At 73.1% G+C, this 22,930-nt stretch overlaps 1 protein-coding gene across 1 annotated transcript; it reads right to left on the bottom strand.

Annotated features, from left to right (window-relative positions):
• Positions 1–4,406: 4,406 nt before the first annotated feature.
• Positions 4,407–22,927, bottom strand: LOC115641834 (glutamate receptor ionotropic, kainate 5-like; the record flags this gene model as incomplete). The annotated part of the gene is made up of 13 exons (XM_030545200.1): positions 4,407–4,450; positions 4,748–4,973; positions 10,784–10,949; positions 11,541–11,711; positions 12,184–12,293; positions 13,366–13,479; positions 14,501–14,707; positions 15,963–16,070; positions 18,220–18,324; positions 18,519–18,671; positions 21,239–21,400; positions 22,038–22,091; positions 22,886–22,927. Coding segments are annotated over 13 exons (1,662 nt in total), but the record flags the coding sequence as incomplete, so codon positions are not given.
• Positions 22,928–22,930: the final 3 nt, after the last annotated feature.

Here is a 22,930-nt window from a genome sequence, read left to right as displayed (position 1 = left end):
GTGCCGGAGGTCGACCGGGACCTGCCCCCAGCTCGGTGCCGGGAGGTCGACCGGGACCTACCACCAGCTCGGCGCCGGGAGGTCGACCGAGACCGGGACCTGCCACCAGCTCGGTGCCGGGAGGTCGACCGGTGCGGCGAGTAGCGTCGGGACCTGCTCCTGGAGTCGCGGTGCCGGTGACGCCGACTGGAGCCTGACCGCGACCGTCTCGATGCCGACCGTTGCCGCGAGTGCGACCGGTATCGCTGAGGGGAGCAGTGCCGGGACTGCGAGCGGCGTCGGGATCTGGAGCGCCCAAGACGTCGGGACCTGGATGGCGAACGACTGTCTCTGGGCGGCGCCGACAGCATGGGCTTGCCTCTGGACACGACCCGCACCGGAGGTACCGGGGGTGGCAGCCGAGTGGGCTCAGTCAGGGCAATAAGGTCCCGAGCCGAGGCGAAGGTCTCCGGAGTGGATGGGACCACTATCTCAACCCCAGATCTCATGGGGGAGCTCGGCGGCACCGGACTCAACGGACCCGCCGGGCCCGGAGTCAACGGTGCTGACGGTGCCGGCGGCGCCGCGGCCGATGTCGAGGCCGGGCGCTCAAGCCGGGTCTGCCTGGCCGGAGTATCAGACTTCGACGGCCTAGGCTCTGATTCCGGTGCCGGAGAAGGTCGGAGCCGGGGAGTCTTCTCGGTGCCGGAGCGATCCGGTGCCGGTGCCGAAACCACGGTCTGCGAAGTCGACGGGTCAAGTGCCGCCTCCATTAGGAGAGTTCGGAGCCTCTGATCCCTCTCCTTTTTTGTCCTCGGCTTAAAAGCCTTACAGATGCGGCACTTGTCAGATCTGTGCGATTCCCCGAGGCACTTCAGGCACGCTTTGTGGGGATCGCTGGTAGGCATGGGCTTCTTGCAGGCCGCACACTGCTTGAAGCCTGGCGAAACAGGCATGAGCCTGGCGCCGGGTGCCGGGAAGGGCTAAGCCCCCGGCAAAGACTACTTAACAACTATTTACTAAACTATCTACTTAACAATACTAATTAACAACTATATGGAACTAGAGATAAGCGATAGACAAGCGATAGAAACTAGGAGAGCTAGGGACGTGGAGGACAGCTATGCCGCGCTCCACAGTTCCAACGACCGACACGGCGGTAAGAAGGAACTGAGGAGCGGGCGGGCCGGCGGGGGTATATATGGAGCGCCATGGTGGCGCCACTCTAGGGGGCGACCTGCCGGCCCACTGGAGTTGCTAGGGTAAAAAAGTTTCCGACGAACGTGCACGCGCGGCGCGCACACCTACCTGGAATGGATGTGAGCAATCACTCGAAGAAGAACTGAGAATGTTCTTAATGTTTTCTCTGAATACGGTGTTGGTGCCTCAGTGTCCCCTATGCAGTTCTTAAGTATCTAGGTGGTGGGATAAGGGGGTGTGATTGCTGCAGAGCAAAGGGCCAGTGCACCTAGATGCCTGACACTGTCTCCTGGCAACTGATGGCCTGGGCCCCCCCTCTGCAACGGTGCCAGCTGAAGGTGTTGGAGACAAAGGGATCAGGTGACCTCCTGGCCCGGGAAAGGGGCTGAGCAGAGAGGAGGGGCTGGAGGGGGTGGTTAGTCAGGAGCTGGCTGGGGACGAGCAGTGAAGTGCAGACGTGGGGGGTCTGGCTCACTGCCCCCCAGAATGGACCCGGCTGAGGGGTCCTGTTCTCTGTACCTACAAGCTCTGTGTTAGACCCTGTTCCTGTCATCGAATAAACCTCTGAGTTACTGGCTGGCTAAAAGTCACGTCTGACTGCAAAGTGGGGGTGCAGAACCCGGTGGCTTCTCCAGGACCCCGCTGGGGTGGACTCGCTGTGGGAAGCGCACGAGGGGCAGAGGATGCTGAATGCTCCAAGGAGAGACCCAGGAGGTGAAGCCGTGGGAGCTTCTTGCCCTGAACAAGTCTGCTCCAAGGGAGAGGAGGCTCCCCAAAGTCCTGCCTGGCTTTGTGGGGAGCAGTACCAGAGCATCGCCTGGGGACCCCATGACACCAGTTTCCCTGGAGAGAAGCCAATGGACAGAGGGGGCTTGGGGCCGGGGGTATCGGAGGCCCAGCTGGGAAGCAGGGGGGCTCAGGGCTGGAGAGGGGGAGCAGGCAGAGCCCCCCTGGCTGCAGGGGGACTGGGATGTGCTGGGCTGAGGGAGGCCAGGCCTGAGGCTGAAGAATTTCCTATTGTGAGTTCAGATGCTCAATAACCCTCCCAAGAGTCACTCGGTCTAGAGAACAAGGTGTGTGTGTGTGTGGGGGGGCATTATTCCCTCTGGGACTGGAGGCCCCGTGGGCACAGAGCGAGGGGACTCCCTGGGGGGGCCCACGGCAGAGACAGACGTGCTGAGGCTCAGAGAGGTGCGGCTCCAGGAGGTGGAGGGGCCTGACCCCCAGAGAGAGCGGACCCCCGAGAGGGGCTGTCGCACTGAAGGGGGCACCCCCCCCCACGGACCGCACGGGACCAGGCATGGGCCCGATCTGTGTGTCCGTGACAGCCCGGGCGGATGCAGGATGTGACCCCAGAGGAGATTCTCTGGGCTGACTCAGTTCCCGTCCAGCCTGTGCGTGGCAGGGAGGGAGACTTGTGCAGACTTTCGCTGTACAAAGCTGGTGCCCGGCTGATGTCCGGAGTCTCTGTTCTCACGGCTTTGGACAGAGACAGGAAGAAAAACCTCCCAGGTCCTGCGACCGCCATAGGGGTGTGGAGAGTTGCACCTGGGCCCCAATAACAGCAGGGGGCCCGGAGCTCCAGGACTCTCCGACCTGACGGGACGGCCACCGGGAAGCCTCGTCCACTCTGCCAGGCGTGCTGTTCTCATGGGCGGGCTCCTGCTCCCCAGGACGCCGGCTCGGAGCCGCGCCCAGCCACGGAGCTGCCTCGCTGCCCAGTGCCGGGCAGAGCCTGCGGCCGTAGTGCTGCCTGGTGCCGGGCCTGGTAAGAATCACCCCTGCCCAGGCGCACAGCAGAGCCTTGGCTATAAGGGGTATGGGGGGGAAGTCTCCCTCCCCATGGCAGGTGGAGCCTGGTTTGTGTCCAGGATACGAGCAAAGCTGGCAGCATTTCCTGCCAGGCTGCAGCTGGGGGACCCCCCTGTCCAGAAAACAGCACCCCAAGTGTCCGGGCTAATGGGCCAGGCATGAGCGCAGGGGATCTGCTTGGCCACGTCCCTGAGCCTGGCAGGAAAAGGCCACGGGTGAGCGGCGTTATCAGGAATCCTAATCCTGGCCCCGGGCAGGAGCGAGAGCCCCCAGTACGTCGCGGTCGTCTTGTCCCTACGGACTGAGGTGCCGCTCTGAGCTCGGTGACGCTAATTCCTCTCGTGCCCACAGCCCTGGGTCTGGCGGGGCCACAGGGGAGCTCCCGTCCTGTCCCATCGGGGAGCAGCGCCATCGACGTCGGCGCCAGCGCTGGAGAGTGAGTGTCACCGCCGGGACACGCCCCAAGGCAGCCACCATTGGAGGCGCCGCGTCTGAGCCGCACAAGTCCCGTGTGCCCCCGGAGCACCAGGCGGCTCCTGGCTGTGGTGATGGGACGTCCCGTAGCCTGAGTGCTGCAAAGCCCTGAAGCGCTTCTGGATCGAGCCAGGAACCACCCCTACGATCCAGCCCCTGAGTTGGTGAGACGGGCAACTGGCAGGTGGATCCTACGGGACCCACAAGTGCCTCCACCGTGCCCCAGGGCCAGACAGACCCGCACGTCCCCGCCTGGACCAGCCCCCCTGCGGTGCCCAGGCAGCAAGCGACGCTGTGGGGTCAGGCCCACGAGGAGGCAGGGGGTGCTGCACCCCCATTGCTGGCTTGCCCAGGATGGGGACCTGTCCCCAGGAGCTGGCCCTTGTGGGTCACAATTCAGGGGAGATGGTGCTGGGAGGGCAGGAGGCACAGCCAGGGCTGGCTCCCCTCCACAGCTCACCCTGAGATGGGGGCGTCTGCAGGCACCTGCCCGGGGCCAGTCAGTGTCCATTTGGGGAGCGACCCCAGCGTTGAGGGTTGGTGCCACGAGGCTGGCGCTGGCCAGGCGGGGGGGCCGGAGAGCCCGCCCCACGCAGAGCTCTGCTAAAGGAGGCTGGGGTGTTCCTGGGCGCGGATCGGGCTGCCACTCCCACGTGGGGGAATCTGAGTCTGTCCCTCTCCTAGGTTCTGGGTTACGGAGCCGGCACTGAACCGTGGCCCCGTCCCAGGCAGCCATGCGCGTGTGGGACCCTGGGCTGCACTGTCGGAAATCCCGCAGCCCTGGGCAGACTGTGCCGGAACCGCCAAGGGGCATCGCTTGCTAAGCACGAGGTGTCCAGCATCCCAGCAACAGGGCAGCGAGAAGGGACCGAGGGGCAGAGAGGCCCTTTTACCGTGCATGGGGGGTGCCGCTCCGGGAGGCACTGGAGCCGACCTGCTGGCTACCGCTGGGGTAAACGCCCAGCGCCCGCGCCCGCAGACCCGCCTGGGAAGGGACACGAGCTCACAGCTCGGAGATCAGCCTCTGCCCCCCACCCCCGTCCTCCGGAGGGACCAGCCTGACCCCAACAACCCCCCTGTCCCAGCCCCATTTGGGGGAATACTCTTGGCCGCCCCGCACACAGCCCTGACCTGTCCTTGCCCTCGAGACACCCCTAGAGACCCCTCCCCACGAGCCTCCCACCAGCCCCCAGGAGTCGCTGATGCAGGACACCCCCAGAGGCAGCAGGCCCCCCCAGGACAGGGACGGAGCCCCCCAACCAGCCCCCGCCCAGCTCCCTACCCAGCGGCAGGCCGATGCCGTAGCCTTTGGTGTCCAGCAGCCCCCCGATCTGGGTGAGGTTGCAATTCCGGCGCCGGTGATACTCGTTCATGGTGGACTCCAGCAGGAAGGCGTATCTGGAGTTCAGCACCCGGGCGATTCCCTCCTCCGTGCTCTTCACGAAGACGCTGGGCTGCTTGGAGTGCATGTAATTCCACATCCGCTGGTAGGTCTGGTACCGGGAGTTCTGCGGGAGAGCCAGGGCGTGGCAGAGCTGGGGGGGCAGGGCGGGGCCCGAAGGGGCTGCGGGTCGGGAGTGAGGGGCACCGGCAGGGGCTGCGGGTCGGGAGTGAGGGGCACAAGCAGGGGCTGTGGGTCAGGAGTGAGGGGCACAAGCAGGGCTTGGGGGGGCAGGGGCTGCGGGTCGGGAGTGAGGGGCACCGGCAGGGGCTGCGAATTGGGAGTGAGGGGCATCAGCAAGGCTGGGGGTGTAGAGGGCTGTGGGTCAGGAGTGAGGGGCACAAGCAGTGGCTGCGGGTCGGGAGTGAGGGGGACAAGCAGGGCTGGGGGTATAGGGGGCTGTGGGTCAGGAGTGAGGGGCACAAGCAGGGCTTGGGGGGGCAGGGGCTGCGGGTCGGGAGTGAGGGGCACCGGCAGGGGCTGCGGGTCAGGAGTGAGGGGCACAAGCAGGGCTTGGGGGGCAGGGGCTGCGGGTCGGGAGTGAGGGGCACCGGCAGGGCTGGGGAGAACACTGGGGGGGGGCTCTAGCGGCCCCCCATCCTCCCTGCCCCCTGGATGGCCCCACTGATCGATTCCCTTCCTTAGCATCTCTGGTGATGGCTGCTGTTGTCATGGCAATAGATGGCTGGAGTGGGGGGGTGGGGGGGCAAGGGACAGAAATAGCCACTGTCCCTTCCCCCACCCACTACTGCCATGGAACCTCAAGCCCCTCCCCCTCTAGGCCCAGTGCATTGTGGGTATTGGGGCTGGAAGGGGGGAGCTGGAAACATCTGGCACTGCCCCTGCTTGCCCCCCCCCCCGATAAGTGGACTGGGGCTCAGTTTGTTTTCAGTAAAGTGGGTCACCTGCCCCAGTGCATCATGGGGGGGTGGGGTCACGGGGGGGTAGCTGGGGGTCCCTGGCAGGGGATGTTGCGATGAAACGGGAAGTGTGTGCCTCAGTTTCCCCAGGGGGTCTCTGGGTCCTGGTGTGACTCACGCTGGCTACCGGGGCCCAGCCTCATGCAGGACTCAGGGCCCAGGGGCTGCGGGTCAGGAGTGAGGGGCCCGGGGGGGGGGCTGCAGGTTGGGAGTGAAGGGGCCTGGGGGGGCTGCAGGTCGGCAGCGAGGGCCCGGCGGGGGCTGCAGGTCAGAAGTGAGGGGCCCCGGGGGCTGTGGGGTGGCAGGGAGGGACCCAGGGATTGCAGGCAGGGCTGCCTGGGGGTGGGAGGGCTAGTGGGGTAATTTGCCCCGGGCCCCACAGGCCCCCCCCCAATAATATAGTATTCTATAGTATTGTAACTTTTTTAAGGGTGCTGTGGGGCAGCGGGGCAGCCCCTGGGGGTGCTGTGGGGCAGCGGGGAGGGCCTCAGGGGGTTGCAGGGGGGCCCTGAGGGTACTGTGGGGAGGCGGGGAGGGCCCCAGGGGGTGGCAGGGGGGCCCTGAGGGTGCTGTGGGGCAGCGGGGCGGCCCCTGGGGGTGCTGTGGAGCAGCGGGGAGGGCCCCGGGGGGTGGCAGGGGGGCCCTGAGGGTGCTGTGGGGCTGCGGGGCGGCCCCTGGGGGTGCTGTGGGGCAGCGGGGAGGGCCCTGGGGGGTGGCAGGAGGGCCCTGAGGGTGCTGTGGGGCAGCCGGGAGGGCCCCGGGGGGTGGCAGGGGGGCCCTGAGGGTGCTGTGGGGAGGGCCCTGGGGGGTGGCAGGAAGGGCCCCGGGGAGGCTTTGGGGTGGCAGGAAGGGCCCCGGGGGGCGGCAGGAAGGGCCCCGGGGGGGCTGCGGGGCAGTGGGGAGGGCCCTGGGGTGACTCTGCGTCATGGCCCTTCGTCCCAGCCTGGACCCAGCTCTCTTCGGCCAAGGTTCAGATTCAGAGCCGGGGCGGACGGGAGCTCGTGGGGGGGGGGGTCCGGACCGGGTGTGGGGAGCGGCGGGGGGGGCCGTCCCCTCCCTGGGGGGTCCGGGCCGGGAGGGGGGGAGCGGGTCGTTGGGTCAGGCACCCGGGGGCACGTGACAGCCCCAGGCCAGGGCCAGGAGAAGGAATAACACCCCCCCCAATCAGCGACCCTGTGGGCTGAGCGAAGGGGGGCTGAGCGGGGGGGGTGAGTGGGGGGGAGGCAGCACCTCCAGCCAGTGCCCCCCAAACCTGCCACGTGGGCTCGGAGCCGCTGGGACACCCCAGAACGGCCACAGCCACAGACATGGAGCCGGGGCAGATCTGCGGGGGGGAGAGGGGTCTGGCAGAGCCCCCCCGGGGTCCCCCCCATCCAGCTCACCCCCCACGGGGAGCCACTAATTCGTAACAACAAGACTGGGTGTGAGTGTGTGAGTGTGATCCAGGGGCCGTGTGTGTGTGTGCGCACGCGCGATCCAGGGGCCAAGAGAAAGAGTGAGTGTGTGTGTGTGTGTGTGAGTGTGATCCAGGGGCCGTGTGTGTGTGTGTGTGTGTGTGTGATCCAGGGGCCGTGTGTGTGTGTGTGTGTGTGATCCAGGGGCTGTGTGTGTGTGTGTGTGTGTGAGAGAGAGAGAGAGAGATCCAGGGGCTCTGTGTGTGTGTGTGTGTGTGAGTGTGATCCAGGGGCTCTGTGTGTGTGTGTGTGTGTGTGATCCAGGGGCTGTGTGTGTGTGTGTGTGTGTGTGTGTGTGTGTGTGTGAGGGATCCCAGGGGGGCTGCGGGGCAGCGAGGGCCAGGGGGAACACTGGGGGGCTGCGGGGGTCCTGGGGGGCTGCAGGGCACCAGTGAGGGCCGGGGGTCCCGGGGGGGCTGTGGTGGTCCCGGGGGGGCTGCGGAGCAGCAGCGAGGGCCAGGGGGCTGCGGGGGTCCTGGGGGGGCTGCAGGGGTCCTGGGGGGTGCTGCAGAGCAGCAGCGAGGGCCAGGGGGCCTGCAGGGGTCCCGGGGGGGCTGCGGGGCAGCAGCAAGGGCCAGGGGGGCTGCGGGGGTCCCAGGGGGGCTGCGGGGGTCCCGGGGTTCCCAGGGGGGCTGCAGGGCAGCAAGGGGGGCTGCGGGGTTCTCAGGGGGGCTGCGGGGCAGCAAGGGGGGCTGCGGGGTTCTCAGGGGGGCTGCGGGGCAGCAGTGAGGGCCAGGGGTCCCAGGGGGGCTGCGGGGCAGCAGCGAGGGCCGGGGGGCTGCGGGATCCCGGGGGGGCTGTGGGGCAGCAGCGAGGGCCAGGGGGCTGCGGGGGTTCCGGGGGGGCTGTGGGGTTCCCGGGGTTCCCAGGGGGGCTGCAGGGCAGCAAGGGGGGCTGCGGGATCCCGGGGGGCTGCGGGATCCCGGGGGGGCTGTGGGGCAGCAGCGAGGGCCAGGGGGGCTGTGGGGGTCCTAGAGGGGCTGCGGGGGTCCCGGGGCTCCCAGGGGGGCTGCAGGGCAGCAAGGGGGGCTGCGGGGTTCTCAGGGGGGCTGCGGGGCAGCAGTGAGGGCCAGGGGTCCCGGGGGGGCTGCGGGGCAGCAGCGAGGGCCAGGGGGCTGCGGGGGTCCCAGGGGGGGCTGCGGGGCAGCAGCGAGGGCCGGGGGGCTGCGGGGGTCCAGGGGGGGCTGCGGGGTTCTCAGGGGGGCTGCGGGGCAGCAGTGAGGGCCAGGGGTCCCAGGGGGGCTGCGGGGCAGCAGCGAGGGCCGGGGGGCTGCGGGATCCCGGGGGGGCTGTGGGGCAGCAGCGAGGGCCGGGGGGGCTGCGGGGATCCCAGGGGGCTGTGGGGCAGCAGCGAGGGCCAAGGGGCTGCGGGGGTCCCGGGGGGGCTGCGGGGTTCCCGGGGTTCCCAGGGGGGCTGCAGGGCAGCAAGGGGGGCTGCGGGGATCCCGGGGGGCTGCGGGATCCCGGGGGGGCTGTGGGGCAGCAGCGAGGGCCAGGGGGGCTGTGGGGGTCCTAGGGGGGCTGCGGGGGTCCCGGGGTTCCCAGGGGGGCTGCAGGGCAGCAGCAAGGGGGGCTGCGGGGTTCTCAGGGGGGCTGCGGGGCAGCAGTGAGGGCCAGGGGTCCCGGGGGGGCTGCGGGGCAGCAGCGAGGGTCGGGGGGCTGCGGGGGTCCCAGGGGGGGCTGCGGGGCAGCAGCGAGGGCGGGGGGGCTGCGGGGGTCCCGGGGGGGCTGCGGGGCAGCAGCGAGGGCCGGGGGGCTGCGGGATCCCAGTGGGGCTGCGGGGCAGCAGTGAGGGCCAGGGGTCCCGGGGGGGCTGCGGGGCAGCAGCGAGGGCCAGGGGGCTGCGGGGGTCCCGGGGGGGCTGTGGGGCAGCAGCGAGGGCCGGGGGTCCCGGGGGGGCTGTGGGGGTCCCGGGGGGGCTGCGGAGCAGCAGCAAGGGCCAGGGGGCTGCGGGGGTCCTGGGGGGGCTGCAGGGGTCCTGGGGGGTGCTGCAGAGCAGCAGCGAGGGCCAGGGGGCCTGCAGGGGTCCCGGGGGGGCTGCGGGGCAGCAGCAAGGGCCAGGGGGGCTGCGGGGGTACCGGGGGGGCTGCGGGGTCCCGGGGTTCCCAGGGGGGCTGCAGGGCAGCAAGGGGGGCTGCGGGGTTCTCAGGGGGGCTGCGGGGCAGCAAGGGGGGCTGCGGGGTTCTCGGGGGCTGCGGGGCAGCAGCGAGGGCCGGGGGGCTGCGGGATCCCGGGGGGGCTGTGGGGCAGCAGTGAGGGCCAGGGGGCTGCTGGGGTCCCGGGGGGGCTGTGGGGTTCCCGGGGTTCCCAGGGGGGCTGCAGGGCAGCAAGGGGGGCTGCGGGGATCCCGGGGGGCTGCGGGATCCCGGGGGGGCTGTGGGGCAGCAGCGAGGGCCAGGGGGGCTGTGGGGGTCCCGGGGGGGCTGCGGGGGTCCCGGGGTTCCCAGGGGGGCTGCAGGGCAGCAAGGGGGGCTGCGGGGTTCTCAGGGGGGCTGCGGGGCAGCAGTGAGGGCCAGGGGTCCCAGGGGGGCTGCGGGGCAGCAGCGAGGGCCGGGGGGCTGTGGGGGTCCCAGGGGGGCTGCGGGGCAGCAGCGAGGGCCGGGGGGCTGCGGGGGTCCCAGGGGGGCTGCGGGGTTCCCGGGGTTCCCAGGGGGGCTGCAGGGCAGCAAGGGGGGCTGCGGGGATCCCGGGGGGCTGCGGGATCCCGGGGGGGCTGTGGGGCAGCAGCGAGGGCCAGGGGGGCTGTGGGGGTCCCAGGGGGGCTGCGGGGGTCCCGGGGTTCCCAGGGGGGCTGCAGGGCAGCAAGGGGGGCTGCGGGGTTCTCAGGGGGGCTGCGGGGCAGCAGTGAGGGCCAGGGGTCCCGGGGGGGCTGCGGGGCAGCAGCGAGGGCCGGGGGGCTGCAGGGGTCCCAGGGGGGCTGCGGGGCAGCAGCGAGGGCCGGGGGGCTGCGGGGTTCTCAGGGGGGCTGCGGGGCAGCAAGGGGGGCTGCGGGGTTCTCAGGGGGGCTGCGGGGCAGCAGTGAGGGCCAGGGGTCCCAGGGGGGCTGCGGGGCAGCAGCGAGGGCCCGGGGGCTGCGGGATCCCGGGGGGGCTGTGGGGCAGCAGCGAGGGCCGGGGGGGCTGTGGGGATCCCAGGGGGCTGCGGGGCAGCAGCGAGGGCCAGGGGGCTGCGGGGGTCCCGGGGGGGCTGCGGGGTTCCCGGGGTTCCCAGGGGGGCTGCAGGGCAGCAAGGGGGGCTGCGGGGATCCCGGGGGGCTGCGGGATCCTGGGGGGGCTGTGGGGCAGCAGCGAGGGCCAGGGGGGCTGTGGGAGTCCTAGGGGGGCTGCGGGGGTCCCGGGGTTCCCAGGGGGGCTGCAGGGCAGCAAGGGGGGCTGCGGGTTTCTCAGGGGGGCTGCGGGGCAGCAGTGAGGGCCAGGGGTCCCGGGGGGGCTGCGGGGCAGCAGCGAGGGCCGGGGGGCTGCGGGGGTCCCAGGGGGGGCTGCGGGGGCCGCCCCCCGGCTGACCTGGAAGAAGGTCATGGTGGAGCCGGCGTGGATGGTGCCGTACTCGATGTTGGTCTGGTCGGCCAGGTCGTCGGCGGACTCGACCGGCACCTCCATGCGCTGCACCGTCAGGAAGGCGGCCAGGTTGGCCGTGTAGGACGAGATGATGATCAGCGTGAAGGCCCACCTGGCAGGGAGCCGGGGGTCAGGGACCGGCCCCGAGCCCCCCGAGAGCCCCACTGCTCCCCCGGAGTGCAGAGCTCCAGGCCCCTGAGACCCCTGCTGCTCCCCAAGACCCCCAGAGTGCAGAGCTCCAGCCCCCCAAGCCTCCCGCTGCTCCCCAAGACCCCCAGAGCTCCAGCCCCCCAATCCCCCGCTGTCCCCCGAGACCCCCAGAGCGCAGAGCTCCAGCCCCCCGAGCCCGCCGCTGCCCCCCAAGACCCCCAGAGTGCAGAGCTCCAGTCCCCCGAGCCCCCCGCTGCCCCGAGACCCCCAGAGCGAAGAGCTCCAGCTCCCCGAGCCCCCTGCTGTCTCCCGAGACCCCCAGAGCGCAGAGCTCCAGGCCCCTGAGACCCCTGCTGCTCCCCAAGACCCCCAGAGTGCAGAGATCCAGCCACCCAAGCCCCCCGCTGTCCCCCGAGACCCCCCGAGCGCAGGGCTCCAGCCCCCCAAGCCCCCTGCTCCCCCCCGAGCGCAGGGCTCCAGCCCCCCAAGCCCCCAAGCCCCCCGCTGTCCCCCGAGACCCCCCGAGCGCAGGGCTCCAGCCCCCGGCACTCACCAGACCCCGCTGACGCAGCGCGTGGACAGGGCCCGGGGCAGCACCTCGGAGCCCTGCTGCATGAAGCCCCCGATGGGGAACCAGAGGCTGTTGCCGAGGCTGTACTGGTTCTCCAGGACGTGGGGGCCCCGCAGGCAGGGGTGGGGGTTGTACCACTCGTAGGGGCTCAGCCTGGGGGACAGGGCAGTGAGGGGGGGCGCTGGGCATCCTGCCCACCGGCCCTACCCCCCACGTCCCAGCCCCACATCGCCGCTCCCCATCCCTGCTCCCCGGCCCTGCCCCCCACGTCTCAGCCCGCCATCCCTGCTCCCCGGCCCTACCCCCCACTGCCCTGCCCCCCACGTCCCAGCCCCCCAGCCCTGCTCCCCGGCCCTGCCCCCCACGTCCTAGCCCCCCATCCCTGCTCCCCGGCCCTACCCCCCACTGCCCTGCCCCCCACTTCCCATCCCCCCAGCCCTGCCCCCCATGTCCCCGCTCCCCATCCCTGCACCCCCACGTCCCCGACCCCCACGTTCCAGTCCCCCACATACCTGCCCCTGTCCCCTCCCATCCCCCCCATCGCTGTCCCCCAGTCCCAGCCCCCCATGTCCCTGCTGCCCCCTGCGGTCCCCTCCCCTGGCGCCCGCCCCGCTCGCCCCGTTACCGGGCGGCCAGGAAGAGGACGCAGCTGACGGCCACGTAGGCCAGGAGCATGAAGAGCCACACGGCCGGCGAGAAGGGGTCCAGGAAGGAGAAGTAACCGGGCTTGCGGCCCTGGGGAGGGGGAGACGGGGTGGCTGAGTGTCCCCCCGGGACTGACCCCCCCAGACCCCACGGGCCGAGGCCCCCTCCGGGACTGACCCCCCTGGGTCGAGCCCCCACTCCCCGCCCTGGGCCGAGCATCCCCCTGGGACTGACCCCCCCAGACCCCATGGGCCGAGCCCCCTCTGGGACTGACCCCCCTGGGTCGAGCTCCCACTCCCCGCCCTGGGCCGAGCATCCCCCTGGGACTGACCCCCCAGACCCCGCAGGCCGAGTCCCCCCCAGGACTGACCCCCCCTGGGTCGAGCCCCCACTCCCCCGTCCTGGGCCGAGCATCCCCCTGGGACTGACCCCCCCAGACCCCGCAGGCCGAGCCCCCTCCGGGACTGACCCCCCTGGGTCGAGCCCCCCCCCCGCCCTGGGCCGAGCATCCCCCTGGGACTGACCCCCCCAGACCCCGCAGGCCGAGCCCCCTCCGGGACTGACCCCCCTGGGTCGAGCCCCCACTCCCCGCCCTGGGCCGAGCATCCCCCTGGGACTGACCCCCCAGACCCCGCAGGCCGAGTCCCCCCCAGGACTGACCCCTCCTGGGTCGAGCCCCCACTCCCCGCCCTGGGCCGAGCATCCCCCTGGGACTGACCCCCCAGACCCCGCAGGCCGAGTCCCCCCCAGGACTGACCCCCCCTGGGTCGAGCCCCCACTCCCCGCCCTGGGCCGAGCATCCCCCTGGGACTGACCCCCCCAGACCCCGCAGGCCGAGCCCCCCCGGGACTGACCCCCCCAGACCCCATGGGCCGAGCCCCCTCCGGGACTGACCCCCCTGGGTTGAGCTCCCACTCCCCGCCCTGGGCCGAGCATCCCCCTGGGACTGACCCCCCCAGACCCCGCAGGCCGAGCCCCCTCCGGGACTGACCCCCCTGGGTCGAGCCCCCACTCCCCGCCCTGGGCCGAGCATCCCCCCGGGACTGACCCCCCCAGCCCCCCACCACTCTGGGCCAAGCGCCCCCCTGGGACTGACCCCCCCAGCCCCTCTCCGCCCTAGGCCGAGCCCCCCGGGGACTGAACCCCCCCGGCCCCCCCGTACCATGTGCACCCGGTAGAGGATGCTGATCCCCAGCGTCATGAAGGGTTTGGAGAAGTCGATCACTTTCTCCCGCTCCGCCGTGATGGTGAAGGCAGCTACCGCCAGGTCGGCCTTCTGCGGAGAGAGCTGGGGGTGAGGGGGGCCCCCCGCTGCCCCCCAACCCCCACACTGCCCACCTGACACCCCACTGCCCCCTCCCATCGCCAGGTCGGCCTTCTGCGGAGAGAGCTGGAGGTGAGGGGGGCCCCCCGCTGCCCCCCAACCCCCACACTGCCCACCTGACACCCCACTGCCCCCTCCCATCGCCAGGTCAGCCTTCTGCGGAGAGAGCTGGGGGTGAGGGGGGCCCCCTGCCGCCCCCACCTCCCTGCTGCCCCCCAACCCCCACACTGCCCACCTGACACCCCACTGCCCCCTCCCATCGCCAGGTCGGCCTTCTGCGGAGAGAGCTGGGGGTGAGGGGGGCCCCCCGCTGCCCCCAACCCCCACACTGCCCACCTGACACCCCACTGCCCCCTCCCATCGCCAGGTCAGCCTTCTGCGGAGAGAGCTGGGGGTGAGGGGGGCCCCCCCGCTGCCCCCAACCCCCACACTGCCCACCTGACACCCCACTGCCCCCTCCCATCGCCAGGTCGGCCTTCTGCGGAGAGAGCTGGGGGTGAGGGGGGCCCCCCGCTGCCCCCCAACCTCCACACTGCGCACCTGACACCCCACTGCCCCCTCCCATCGCCAGGTCGGCCTTCTGCAGAGAGAGCTGGGGGTGAGGGGGGCCCCCCTGCCGCCCCCACCTCCCTGCTGTCCCCCAACCCCCACACTGCCCACCTGACACCCCACTGCCCCCTCCCATCGCCAGGTCGGCCTTCTGCAGAGAGAGCTGGGGGTGAGGGGGGCCCCCCTGCCGCCCCCACCTCCCTGCTGCCCCCCAACCCCCACACTGCCCACCTGACACCCCACTGCCCCCTCCCATCGCCAGGTCGGCCTTCTGCGGAGAGAGCTGGGGGTGAGGGGGGCCCCCTGCCGCCCCCACCTCCCTGCTGCCCCCCAACCCCCACACTGCCCACCTGACACCCCACTGCCCCCTCCCATCGCCAGGTCAGTCTTGTGTGGCGAGAGCTGCCCCGCGCCGGGGCCGTACCCGGTTGATAAGCTCGCCCACCATGCCGGTCCAGGAGCCGTTGGCCTCGGGCGCCCCGTACAGCCCGTCCTCCACCAGCCGCAGCTCGAAGCGGAACTTGAGGATCCCGGCGAGTTCGTGCAGCATGTCGACGCAGAACCCCTCGTACTGCTCCCCGGCCCCCCCCGGGGCCTGGGCTCCGGCCCTGCGCATCACGTAGGGGTTCTCCTGCGGGGGCGGGGGGGGTCAGTGCCGGCTGCCAGCTTCCCCCCAGGGGTGCCACGCAGTGCTGCGAGCTTCCCCCCAGGGGTGCCCCGCGGCGCTGCGAGCTTGCCCCCAGGGGTGTCCCGTGGCACTGCGAGCTTCCCCCCAGCCGTGCCCTGCGGTGCTGCGAGCTTCACCCCAGAGGTGGCCTGCGGTGCTGCGAGCTTCCCCAGCGGTGCCCTGCGGCGCTGCGAGCTTCCCCCCAGCAGTGCCCCGCGGTGCTGCGAGCTTCCCCCCAGCCATGCCCTGCGGTGCTGCGAGCTTCCCCCCAGGGGTGCCCCGCGGCGCTGCGAGCTTGCCCCCAGGGGTGTCCCGTGGCACTGCAAGCTTCCCCCCAGCCGTGCCCTGCGGTGCTGCGAGCTTCACCCCAGCCGTGCCCTGAGGTGCTGCGAGCTTCCCCCTAGCGGTGCCCTGCGCGCTGCGAGCTTCCCCCCAGCAGTGCCCTGCGGTGCTGCAAGCTTCCCCCCAGGGGTGCCCCGTGGCGCTGCAAGCTTCCCCCAGGGGTGCCCCGTGGCGCTGCAAGCTTCCCCCCAGCAGTGCCCTGCGGTGCTGCGAGCTTCCCCCCAGGGGTGCCCTGCGGCGCTGCGATCTTCCCCCCAGCCGTGACCTGCGGTGCTGCGATCTTCCCCCAGCGGTGGCCTGCGGTGCTGCGAGCTTCCCCAGCCGTGCCCTGTGGTGCTGCGAGCTTCCCCAGGTGTGCCCCGCGGCGCTGCGAGCTTCCCCCCAGGGGTGCCCTGCGGTGCTGCAAGATTCCTCCGAGGGGTGCCCTGCGGCGCTGCGAGATTCCTCCCAGGGGTGCCCTGCGGCGCTGCGAGATTCCTCCCAGGGGTGCCCTGCGGTGCTGCGAGCTTCCCCCCAGCGGTGGCCTGCGGTGCTGCGAGCTTCCCCCCAGCCGTGCCCTGCGGTGCTGCAAGCTTCCCCCCAGGGGTGCCCTGCGGTGCTGCGATCTTCCCCCCAGCGGTTCCCTGCGGCGCTGCGATCTTCCCCCCAGCGGTGGCCTGCGGTTCTGCGAGCTTCCCCAGCCGTGCCCTGCGGCGCTGCGAGCTTCCCCCAGGCGTGCCCCGCGGCGCTGCGAGCTTCCCCCCAGGGGTGCCCTGCGGTGCTGCGAGATTCCTCCCAGGGGTGCCCTGCGGCGCTGCGAGCTTCCCCAGATAATCCAGAGGCAGCCCCAGCCCCACCCCTGGGCTTCCCGCACACCCCTCCTCCAGGCCAGGCTCACCAGGATGGTGGTGACAATGAGGGTCTTGTTCGCCAGGCTCTCGGAGACGCCCATGGCCAGCGTCGTGGCGTTCATGGCCAGCGTCCTGTTCGAGTACCACACACCGATCTACGGAGAGGGCACAGGCTGGGTGGGAGCGGGAGGGGGCCATGGGCTGACTGAGGAGCTGGGGGCCCATGGGGCTCAGCGGGGTGGGGGTGACAAAGTGAGAATCTTTCATATTTTGGATGACTACTGTGTGTGCCTCAGTTTCCCCATGTGGTGCCTGGTTACTAGAGGGGGAGGGGGGGAGGTTCTCTGCACAGACCCAGAGATGGATGTCTGGGGCTAAAGGTCTCTGAGGTCCCAGTGAGGCAGGGCTGTCCCTGAGGGGGCCAGGGGTGAGGGCTTTCCCGGCGGTGCCAGGGGTGGGGGTCTGGCCCCACGCCTTGGTGGGTCCCAGAAGACAACAGCCCAGACACTTGGTACCAGGGCCGAAACTCCACAGGATGCCGGGTGGGGTGAGTAGCTGGAGGACCAAGGGCTGGGGGGGCTGATAAGGGGGTGGCTGGAAGCGGGGTCTCACGGGGGGGGGGTCGGGCCGCCCCAGCTGGACTGTGCTGTAATTTCCTTTCTCCAGGGTCACTCAGGGTGCCCGGACCCCCAAGAGCCTGCCTGGGTCACTGCAGCCTCGAGGGCGGGGTCACCTCCAGTGTGCCCCCCAGGGGGGCTCGCTGCAGGGGGCTCCCGGCCCCAGTGAGAGTGACCCCCAGGGGGGCGGCTCAGGGAAGGAGTAACCCAGGGACGGTCCCAGAGCCGGGCGACAGGCTGCTGGGGGTGGGGGGCCATGGGGCTGGTCCTGGGGCATTGAGGAGGGCTAGGTTTATTGGGGGAGTGTGGGGGGGGTATATGGAGGGGGCTGTAGGAAGATGGGGGCTGCCAGGGATATAGGGAGGCTGGGGGCATTGGGGAGCCCCGGGCAGAGCTGGGGACATTGGGAGGTGTGGGGGCTCTAGGGAAGGCTGGCAGTTTGGGGGGGCTGGGGAGAGCTGCAGGGGCCCTTGTGGCTGGGGGGGGGTGCTGCGGGTCAGGGAATGCTGAGAGGTGGGGGGGGCGGGGCTGCTGGGGACTGGGAGCCAGAGGGGCTGGGGGGAGCTGGGGAGGGCTGAGAGGCCGGGGGGGATGGGGGCCAGTTGGGATGGGGGCCACTGGGGGCCGGGGAGGGCTGAGAGGCCGGGGGGGATGGGGGCCAGTTGGGATGGGGGGCACTGGGGGCTGGGGAGGGCTGAGAGGCCGGGGGGGATGGGGGCCAGTTGGGATGGGGGGCACTGGGGGCCGGGGAGGGCTGAGAGGCCGGGGGGAATGGGGGGTATTGGGGGCCGGGGAGGGCTGAGAGGCCAGGGGGGATGGGGGCCAGTTGGGATGGGGGGCACTGGGGGCCGGGGAGGGCTGAGAGGCCGGGGGGGATGGGGGCCAGTTGGGATGGGGGGCATTGGGGGCCGGGGAGGGCTGAGAGGCCGAGGGGGATGGGGGGCACTGGGGGCTGGGGAGGGCTGAGAGGCCAGGGGGGATGGGGGCCAGTTGGGATGGGGGGCACTGGGGGCTGGGGAGGGCTGAGAGGCCGGGGGGGATGGGGGCCAGTTGGGATGGGGGGCATTGGGGGCCGGGGAGGGCTGAGAGGCCGAGGGGAATGGGGGGCACTGGGGGCTGGGGAGGGCTGAGAGGCCGGGGGGGATGGGGGCCAGTTGGGATGGGGGGCACTGGGGGCCGGGGAGGGCTGAGAGGCCAGGGGGGATGGGGGGCACTGGGGGCCGGGGAGGGCTGAGAGGCTGGGGGGGATGGGAGCCAGTTGGGATGGGGGGCACTGGGGGCCGGGGAGGGCTGAGAGGCCGGGGGGGATGGGGGGCACTGGGGGCCGGGGAGGGCTGAGAGGCCGGGGGGGATGGGGGGCACTGGGGGCCGGGGAGGGCTGAGAGGCCGGGGGGGATGGGGGGCACTGGGGGCCGGGGAGGGCTGAGAGGCCAGGGGGGATGGGGGCCAGTTGGGATGGGGGGCACTGGGGGCCGGGGAGGGCTGAGAGGCCGGGGGGGATGGGGGGCACTGGGGGCCGGGGAGGGCTGAGAGGCCGGGGGGGATGGGGGGCACTGGGGGCCGGGGAGGGCTGAGAGGCTGGGGGGAATGGGGGGCACTGGGGGCCGGGGAGGGCTGAGAGGCCGGGGGGGATGGGGGGCACTGGGGGCCGGGGAGGGCTGAGCGGCTGGGGGGCCAGGGGTCTCACCTCGCGGTGCCCGTCCCGCGCCTTCTCCAGGACGCGCAGGGTGTAGTTGATTCGCTGCCCCTTGCTGTTGAACTCCACGTGACCCGTCAGCCCCTCGTACTCGACCTGGCCGGGCCAGACAGAGGGGCAACGTGAGGGGGCCGAAGGGGACAGAGCAGAGCCGGGGGGGGCGCAGCCCCAGTGGGAGCAGCCAGTGGGGTGCCCCATGCCCCCCCTTGTGGGTCCCTCCCGGGGTGCTCAGCAGAGCTGGGCTGGGGTCAGTAGGCTCCAGAGTGAACGCCCTCGGGGGGGGCACTCACCATGCGCAGGTAATTCATGAGGCTGGTGCCGTGCTGCCAGATGCTGGCGGAGGCGCAGGCCAGCGGCCGGACCCCGATCTCCTGGCTCCGGTTCAGCTCCCGCACGGCCCCCACCACCACGTGCACCGCGTCGAAGAGCAGCGCCGCCGAGAGCTGGGGGGCCGGGGGGGGCAACGAACCAACAGACACGTTACACCTTCCCCCCTTCCACGGCCAGCGCCCCCCGTCCACCCACCTCCCCCAGCCCTCCCCCCACACCCTAACCTCTCCGCCAACTCCCCAATCCCCCAAACACCCCCGACCCCTCCCCGGCGCCCCCCATCTGTCCAACTCCCCCACGCCTCCCCCCACACCCCAAGCCCCCAACTTCCCCACCCCTCCCCCAATAGTGCAGGGGGGGCCCAGGGGGCAGGGCTGGGAGCAGGGCCAGGGGCCCAGAGGGCAGATAGGGGGGCAGGCCAGGGGGCAGTAGTCTGGTGGGGCCCAGGGCCAGGCCAGGGGGGGCAGTAGTCCGGGGGGACCCAGGGCCAGGCCAGGGGGCAGGGCTGGGGAGCCCAGGGCAGGCCGAGGGGGGCAGTAGTCCGGGGGGTGCCCAGGGCCAGGCCGGGGGGCAGGGCCGGGGGGCCAGGGCAGGCAGGGGGGGCAGTAGTCCGGGGGGCCCAGGGCAGGGCCGGGGGAGCAGTAGTCCGGGGGGCCCAGGGCAGGCCGGGGGAGCAGTAGTCCGGGGGGCCAGGGCAGGGCCGGGGGAGCAGTAGTCTGGGGGGCCCCAGGGCAGGCCGGGGGGCAGGGCCGGGGGCCCAGGGCAGGCCGGGGGGCAGGGCCGGGGGGCCCAGGGCAGGGCCGGGGGAGCAGTAGTCCGGGGGGCCCAGGGCAGGGCCGGGGGAGCAGTAGTCCGGGGGGCCCAGGGCAGGGCCGGGGGAGCAGTAGTCCGGGGGGCCCAGGGCAGGGCCGGGGGAGCAGTAGTCCGGGGGGCCCAGGGCAGGCAGGGGGAGCAGTAGTCCGGGGGGCCCAGGGCAGGGCCGGGGGAGCAGTAGTCTGCGGGGCCCCAGGGCAGGCCAGGGGGCAGGGCCGGGGGCCCAGGGCAGGGCCGGGGGGCAGGGTGGGGAGGCCCAGGGCAGGTCGGGGGGGCAGTAGTCCGGGGGCCCAGGGCAGGCGGGGGGGCAGGGCCGGGGGGCCAGGGCAGGCGGGGGGGCAGTAGTCCGGGGGCCCCAGGGCAGGCAGGGGGGGCAGTAGTCCGGGGAGCCCAGGGCAGGCCGGGGGGCAGGGCCGGGGGGCCAGGGCAGGCGGGGGGGCAGTAGTCCGGGGGGCCCATGGCAGGCCGGGGTGCAGGGCCGGGGGGCCCAGGGCAGGGCCGGGGGAGCAGTAGTCCGGGGGGGCCCAGGGCAGGCCGGGGGGCAGGGCCGGGGGGCCCAGGGCAGGGCCGGGGGAGCAGTAGTCTGGGGGGCCCAGGGCAGGGCCGGGGGGCAGGGCCGGGGGAGCAGTAGTCTGGGGGGCCCAGGGCAGGGCCGGGGGAGCAGTAGTCTGGGGGGCCCAGGGCAGGCCGGGGGGCAGGGCCAAGGGCCAGGGCAGACAGGGGGGGCAGTAGTCTGGGGGGCCTAGGGCAGGCCGGGGGGCAGGGCCGGGGGGCCAGGGCAGGGCGGGGGGGCCCAGGGCAGGCGGGGGGGCAGTAGTCCGGGGGGCCCAGGGCAGGCCAGGGGGCAGGGCTGGGGGACCAGGGCAGGGCCGGGGGGCAGGGCGGGGAGGCCCAGGGCAGGTCAGGGCCGGGGGGCCAGGGCAGGCGGGGGGGGCAGTAGTCCGGGGGGCCCAGGGCAGGCCGGGGGGCAGGGCCGGGGGGCCCAGGGCAGGGCCAGGGGAGCAGTAGTCTGGGGGGCCCCAGGGCAGGCCAGGGGGCAGGGCCGGGGGGCCCAGGGCAGGGCCGGGGGGCAGTAGTCCGGGGGGCCCAGGGCAGGCCGGGGGGCAGGGCCGGGGGGCCCAGGGCAGGCGGGGGGGGCAGTAGTCTGGGGGGCCCAGGGCAGGCCGGGGGGCAGGGCCGGGGGCCCAGGGCAGGCCGGGGGGCAGGGCCGGGGGGCCCAGGGCAGGGCCGGGGGAGCAGTAGTCTGGGGGGCCCCAGGGCAGGCCGGGGGGCAGGGCCGGGGGGCCCAGGGCAGGCGGGGGGGCAGTAGTCTGGGGGGCCCAGGGCAGGCCGGGGGGCAGGGCCAGGGGGCCCAGGGCAGGGCCGGGGGAGCAGTAGTCTGGGGGGCCCCAGGGCAGGCGGGGGGGCAGGGCCGGGGGCCCAGGGCAGGCCGGAGGGCAGTAGTCCGGGGGCCAGGGCAGGCGGGGGGGCAGTAGTCCGGGGGGCCCATGGCAGGCCGGGGTGCAGGGCCGGGGGAGCAGTAGTCTGGGGGGCCCCAGGGCAGGCCGGGGGGCAGGGCCGGGGGGCCAGGGCAGGGCGGGGGGGCCCAGGGCAGGCGGGGGGGCAGTAGTCCGGGGGGCCCAGGGCAGGCCAGGGGGCAGGGCTGGGGGCCCAGGGCAGGCGGGGGGGCAGGGCCGGGGGCCCAGGGCAGGCGGGGGGGCAGGGCCGGGGGGGCCAGGGCGGGGGGGCAGGGCCGGGGGCCCAGGGCAGGCCGGGGGGCAGGGCCGGGGGGCCAGGGCAGGGCCGGGGGAGCAGTAGTCCGGGGGGCCCAGGGCAGGCGGGGGGGCAGGGCCGGGGGGCAGGGCGGGGGGCAGGGCCGGGGGCTCACCGTGGGGCCGGGGAAGGGGCTGCTCCCGCAGGTCTCCCGCCAGGACATGTTGAGGCTGCGGACGAACTCCGGGTAGAAGCGGTGGCTGGTGTTGAGGACGGAGAAGCCCAGGACCCTGGAGTGACCGTCCAGCACGTCGTCCAGCCGCAGGCTGGGGAAATCCTGCAGGGGGCGCCGTCAGTCGGGAGGGGGGACCCCGGCCGCATGGGGGGGACGCGGGGTGAGGCGGCCCCAGCAGCACAGGGGGGGACTGCGGGACCGGGGGGGCCCTTCGGCACAGGCCAGCAGTGAATGCTTCCTCAGGTGTGGCAGATGGGAGCTGGGTCGGGATCAGGGTCAGGACAGGGGGGGCTGTGGGGCGGTAGGGGGCTCCTGGCAGCACGGGGGAGGCTGCAAGGCAGGAGCGGGGGCCCAGCAGGACAGGGGGGTTGCGGGACAGGAGTGGGGGGCCCCAGCAGCACAGGAAGGGCTGCAGGGCAGGAGGGGGGGCCCAGAGGTGCGGGGGCCTGCAGGGTGGGAGGGGGGCCCACCGGCATGGGGGCGTTGTGGGGTGAGGTGGGGCCCCAGCAGGACAGGGGGGTTGCGGGACAGGAGTGGGGGGCCCCAGCAGCGCAGGAGGGGATTGTGGGGCAGGAGGGGGGGCCCGGCGGCACAGGACGGCAGCGAATGGTTCCCCGGGTGCGGCAGACAGGGGCCGGGTCAGGGCCGGGCTGGGGGGCAGCTAATGGCCGTGGGTCACAGCCCTGGGAGCCAGCCCAGCCCCCCTTCAGCGGGGCCCCCAGGTCACACCCCCGCTCACCAGGGTGGTCAAGATGTATTTGTAGAAGGCTGAGGTCATGCCCAGCTCCGAGGCCTGCAAAAGAATGGGAGAGTTAGAGCCTGGCGCTGCGAGCTTCCCCCAGCAGTGCCCCCAGCTGGGTCCCTGATGCTGCGAGCTTCCCCCAGCAGTGCCCCCAGCCAGGACCATGGGGCTGCGAGCTTCCCCCAGCAGTGCCCCCAGCCAGGCCCTGGCACTAGGAGCTTCCCCCAGCAGTGCCCCCAGCCGGGCCCCTGGCGCTGCGAGCTTCCCCCAGCAGTGCCCCCAGCCAGGCCCTGGCGCTGCGAGCTTCCCCCAGCAGTGCCCCCAGCTGGGTCCCTGATGCTGCGAGCTTCCCCCAGCAGTGCCCCCAGCCAGGACCATGGGGCTGCGAGCTTCCCCAAGCAGTGCCCCCAGCCCGGCCCTGGCACTAGGAGCTTCCCCCAGCAGTGTCCCCAGCCGGGCCCCTGGCGCTGCGAGCTTCCCCCAGCAGTGCCCCCAGCCAGGACCATGGGGCTGCGAGCTTCCCTCAGCAGTGCCCCCAGCCAGGCCCCTGGCGCTGCGAGCTTCCCCCAGCAGTGCCCCCAGCCGGGCCCCTGGTGCTGCGAGCTTCCCCAGGGCAGTGCCCCCAGCCGGGCCCTGGTGCTGTGAGCTTCCCCCAGCAGTGTCCCCAGCCAGGCCCCTGGCGCTGCGAGCTTGCCCCCAGCAGTGCCCCCAGATGGGTCCCTGATGCTGTGAGCTTCCCCCAGCAGTGCCCCCAGCTGGGCCCTGGCGCTGCGAGCTTCCCCCAGCAGTGCCCCCAGCCAGGCCCTGGCGCTGCGAGCTTCCCCCAGCAGTGCCCAGGCCAGCACCTTCTTGAGGACGAGGTAGGAGAGGGAGGCGTTGGCGTCGACGAT

The sequence above is a fragment of the Gopherus evgoodei genome, unplaced genomic scaffold, assembly GCF_007399415.2.
Source record: "Gopherus evgoodei ecotype Sinaloan lineage unplaced genomic scaffold, rGopEvg1_v1.p scaffold_361_arrow_ctg1, whole genome shotgun sequence".
Classification (NCBI taxonomy): domain Eukaryota; kingdom Metazoa; phylum Chordata; order Testudines; family Testudinidae; genus Gopherus; species Gopherus evgoodei.
Note: the sequence above shows the minus strand (reverse complement) of the source record. Positions and strands in the feature narration are given on the sequence as shown.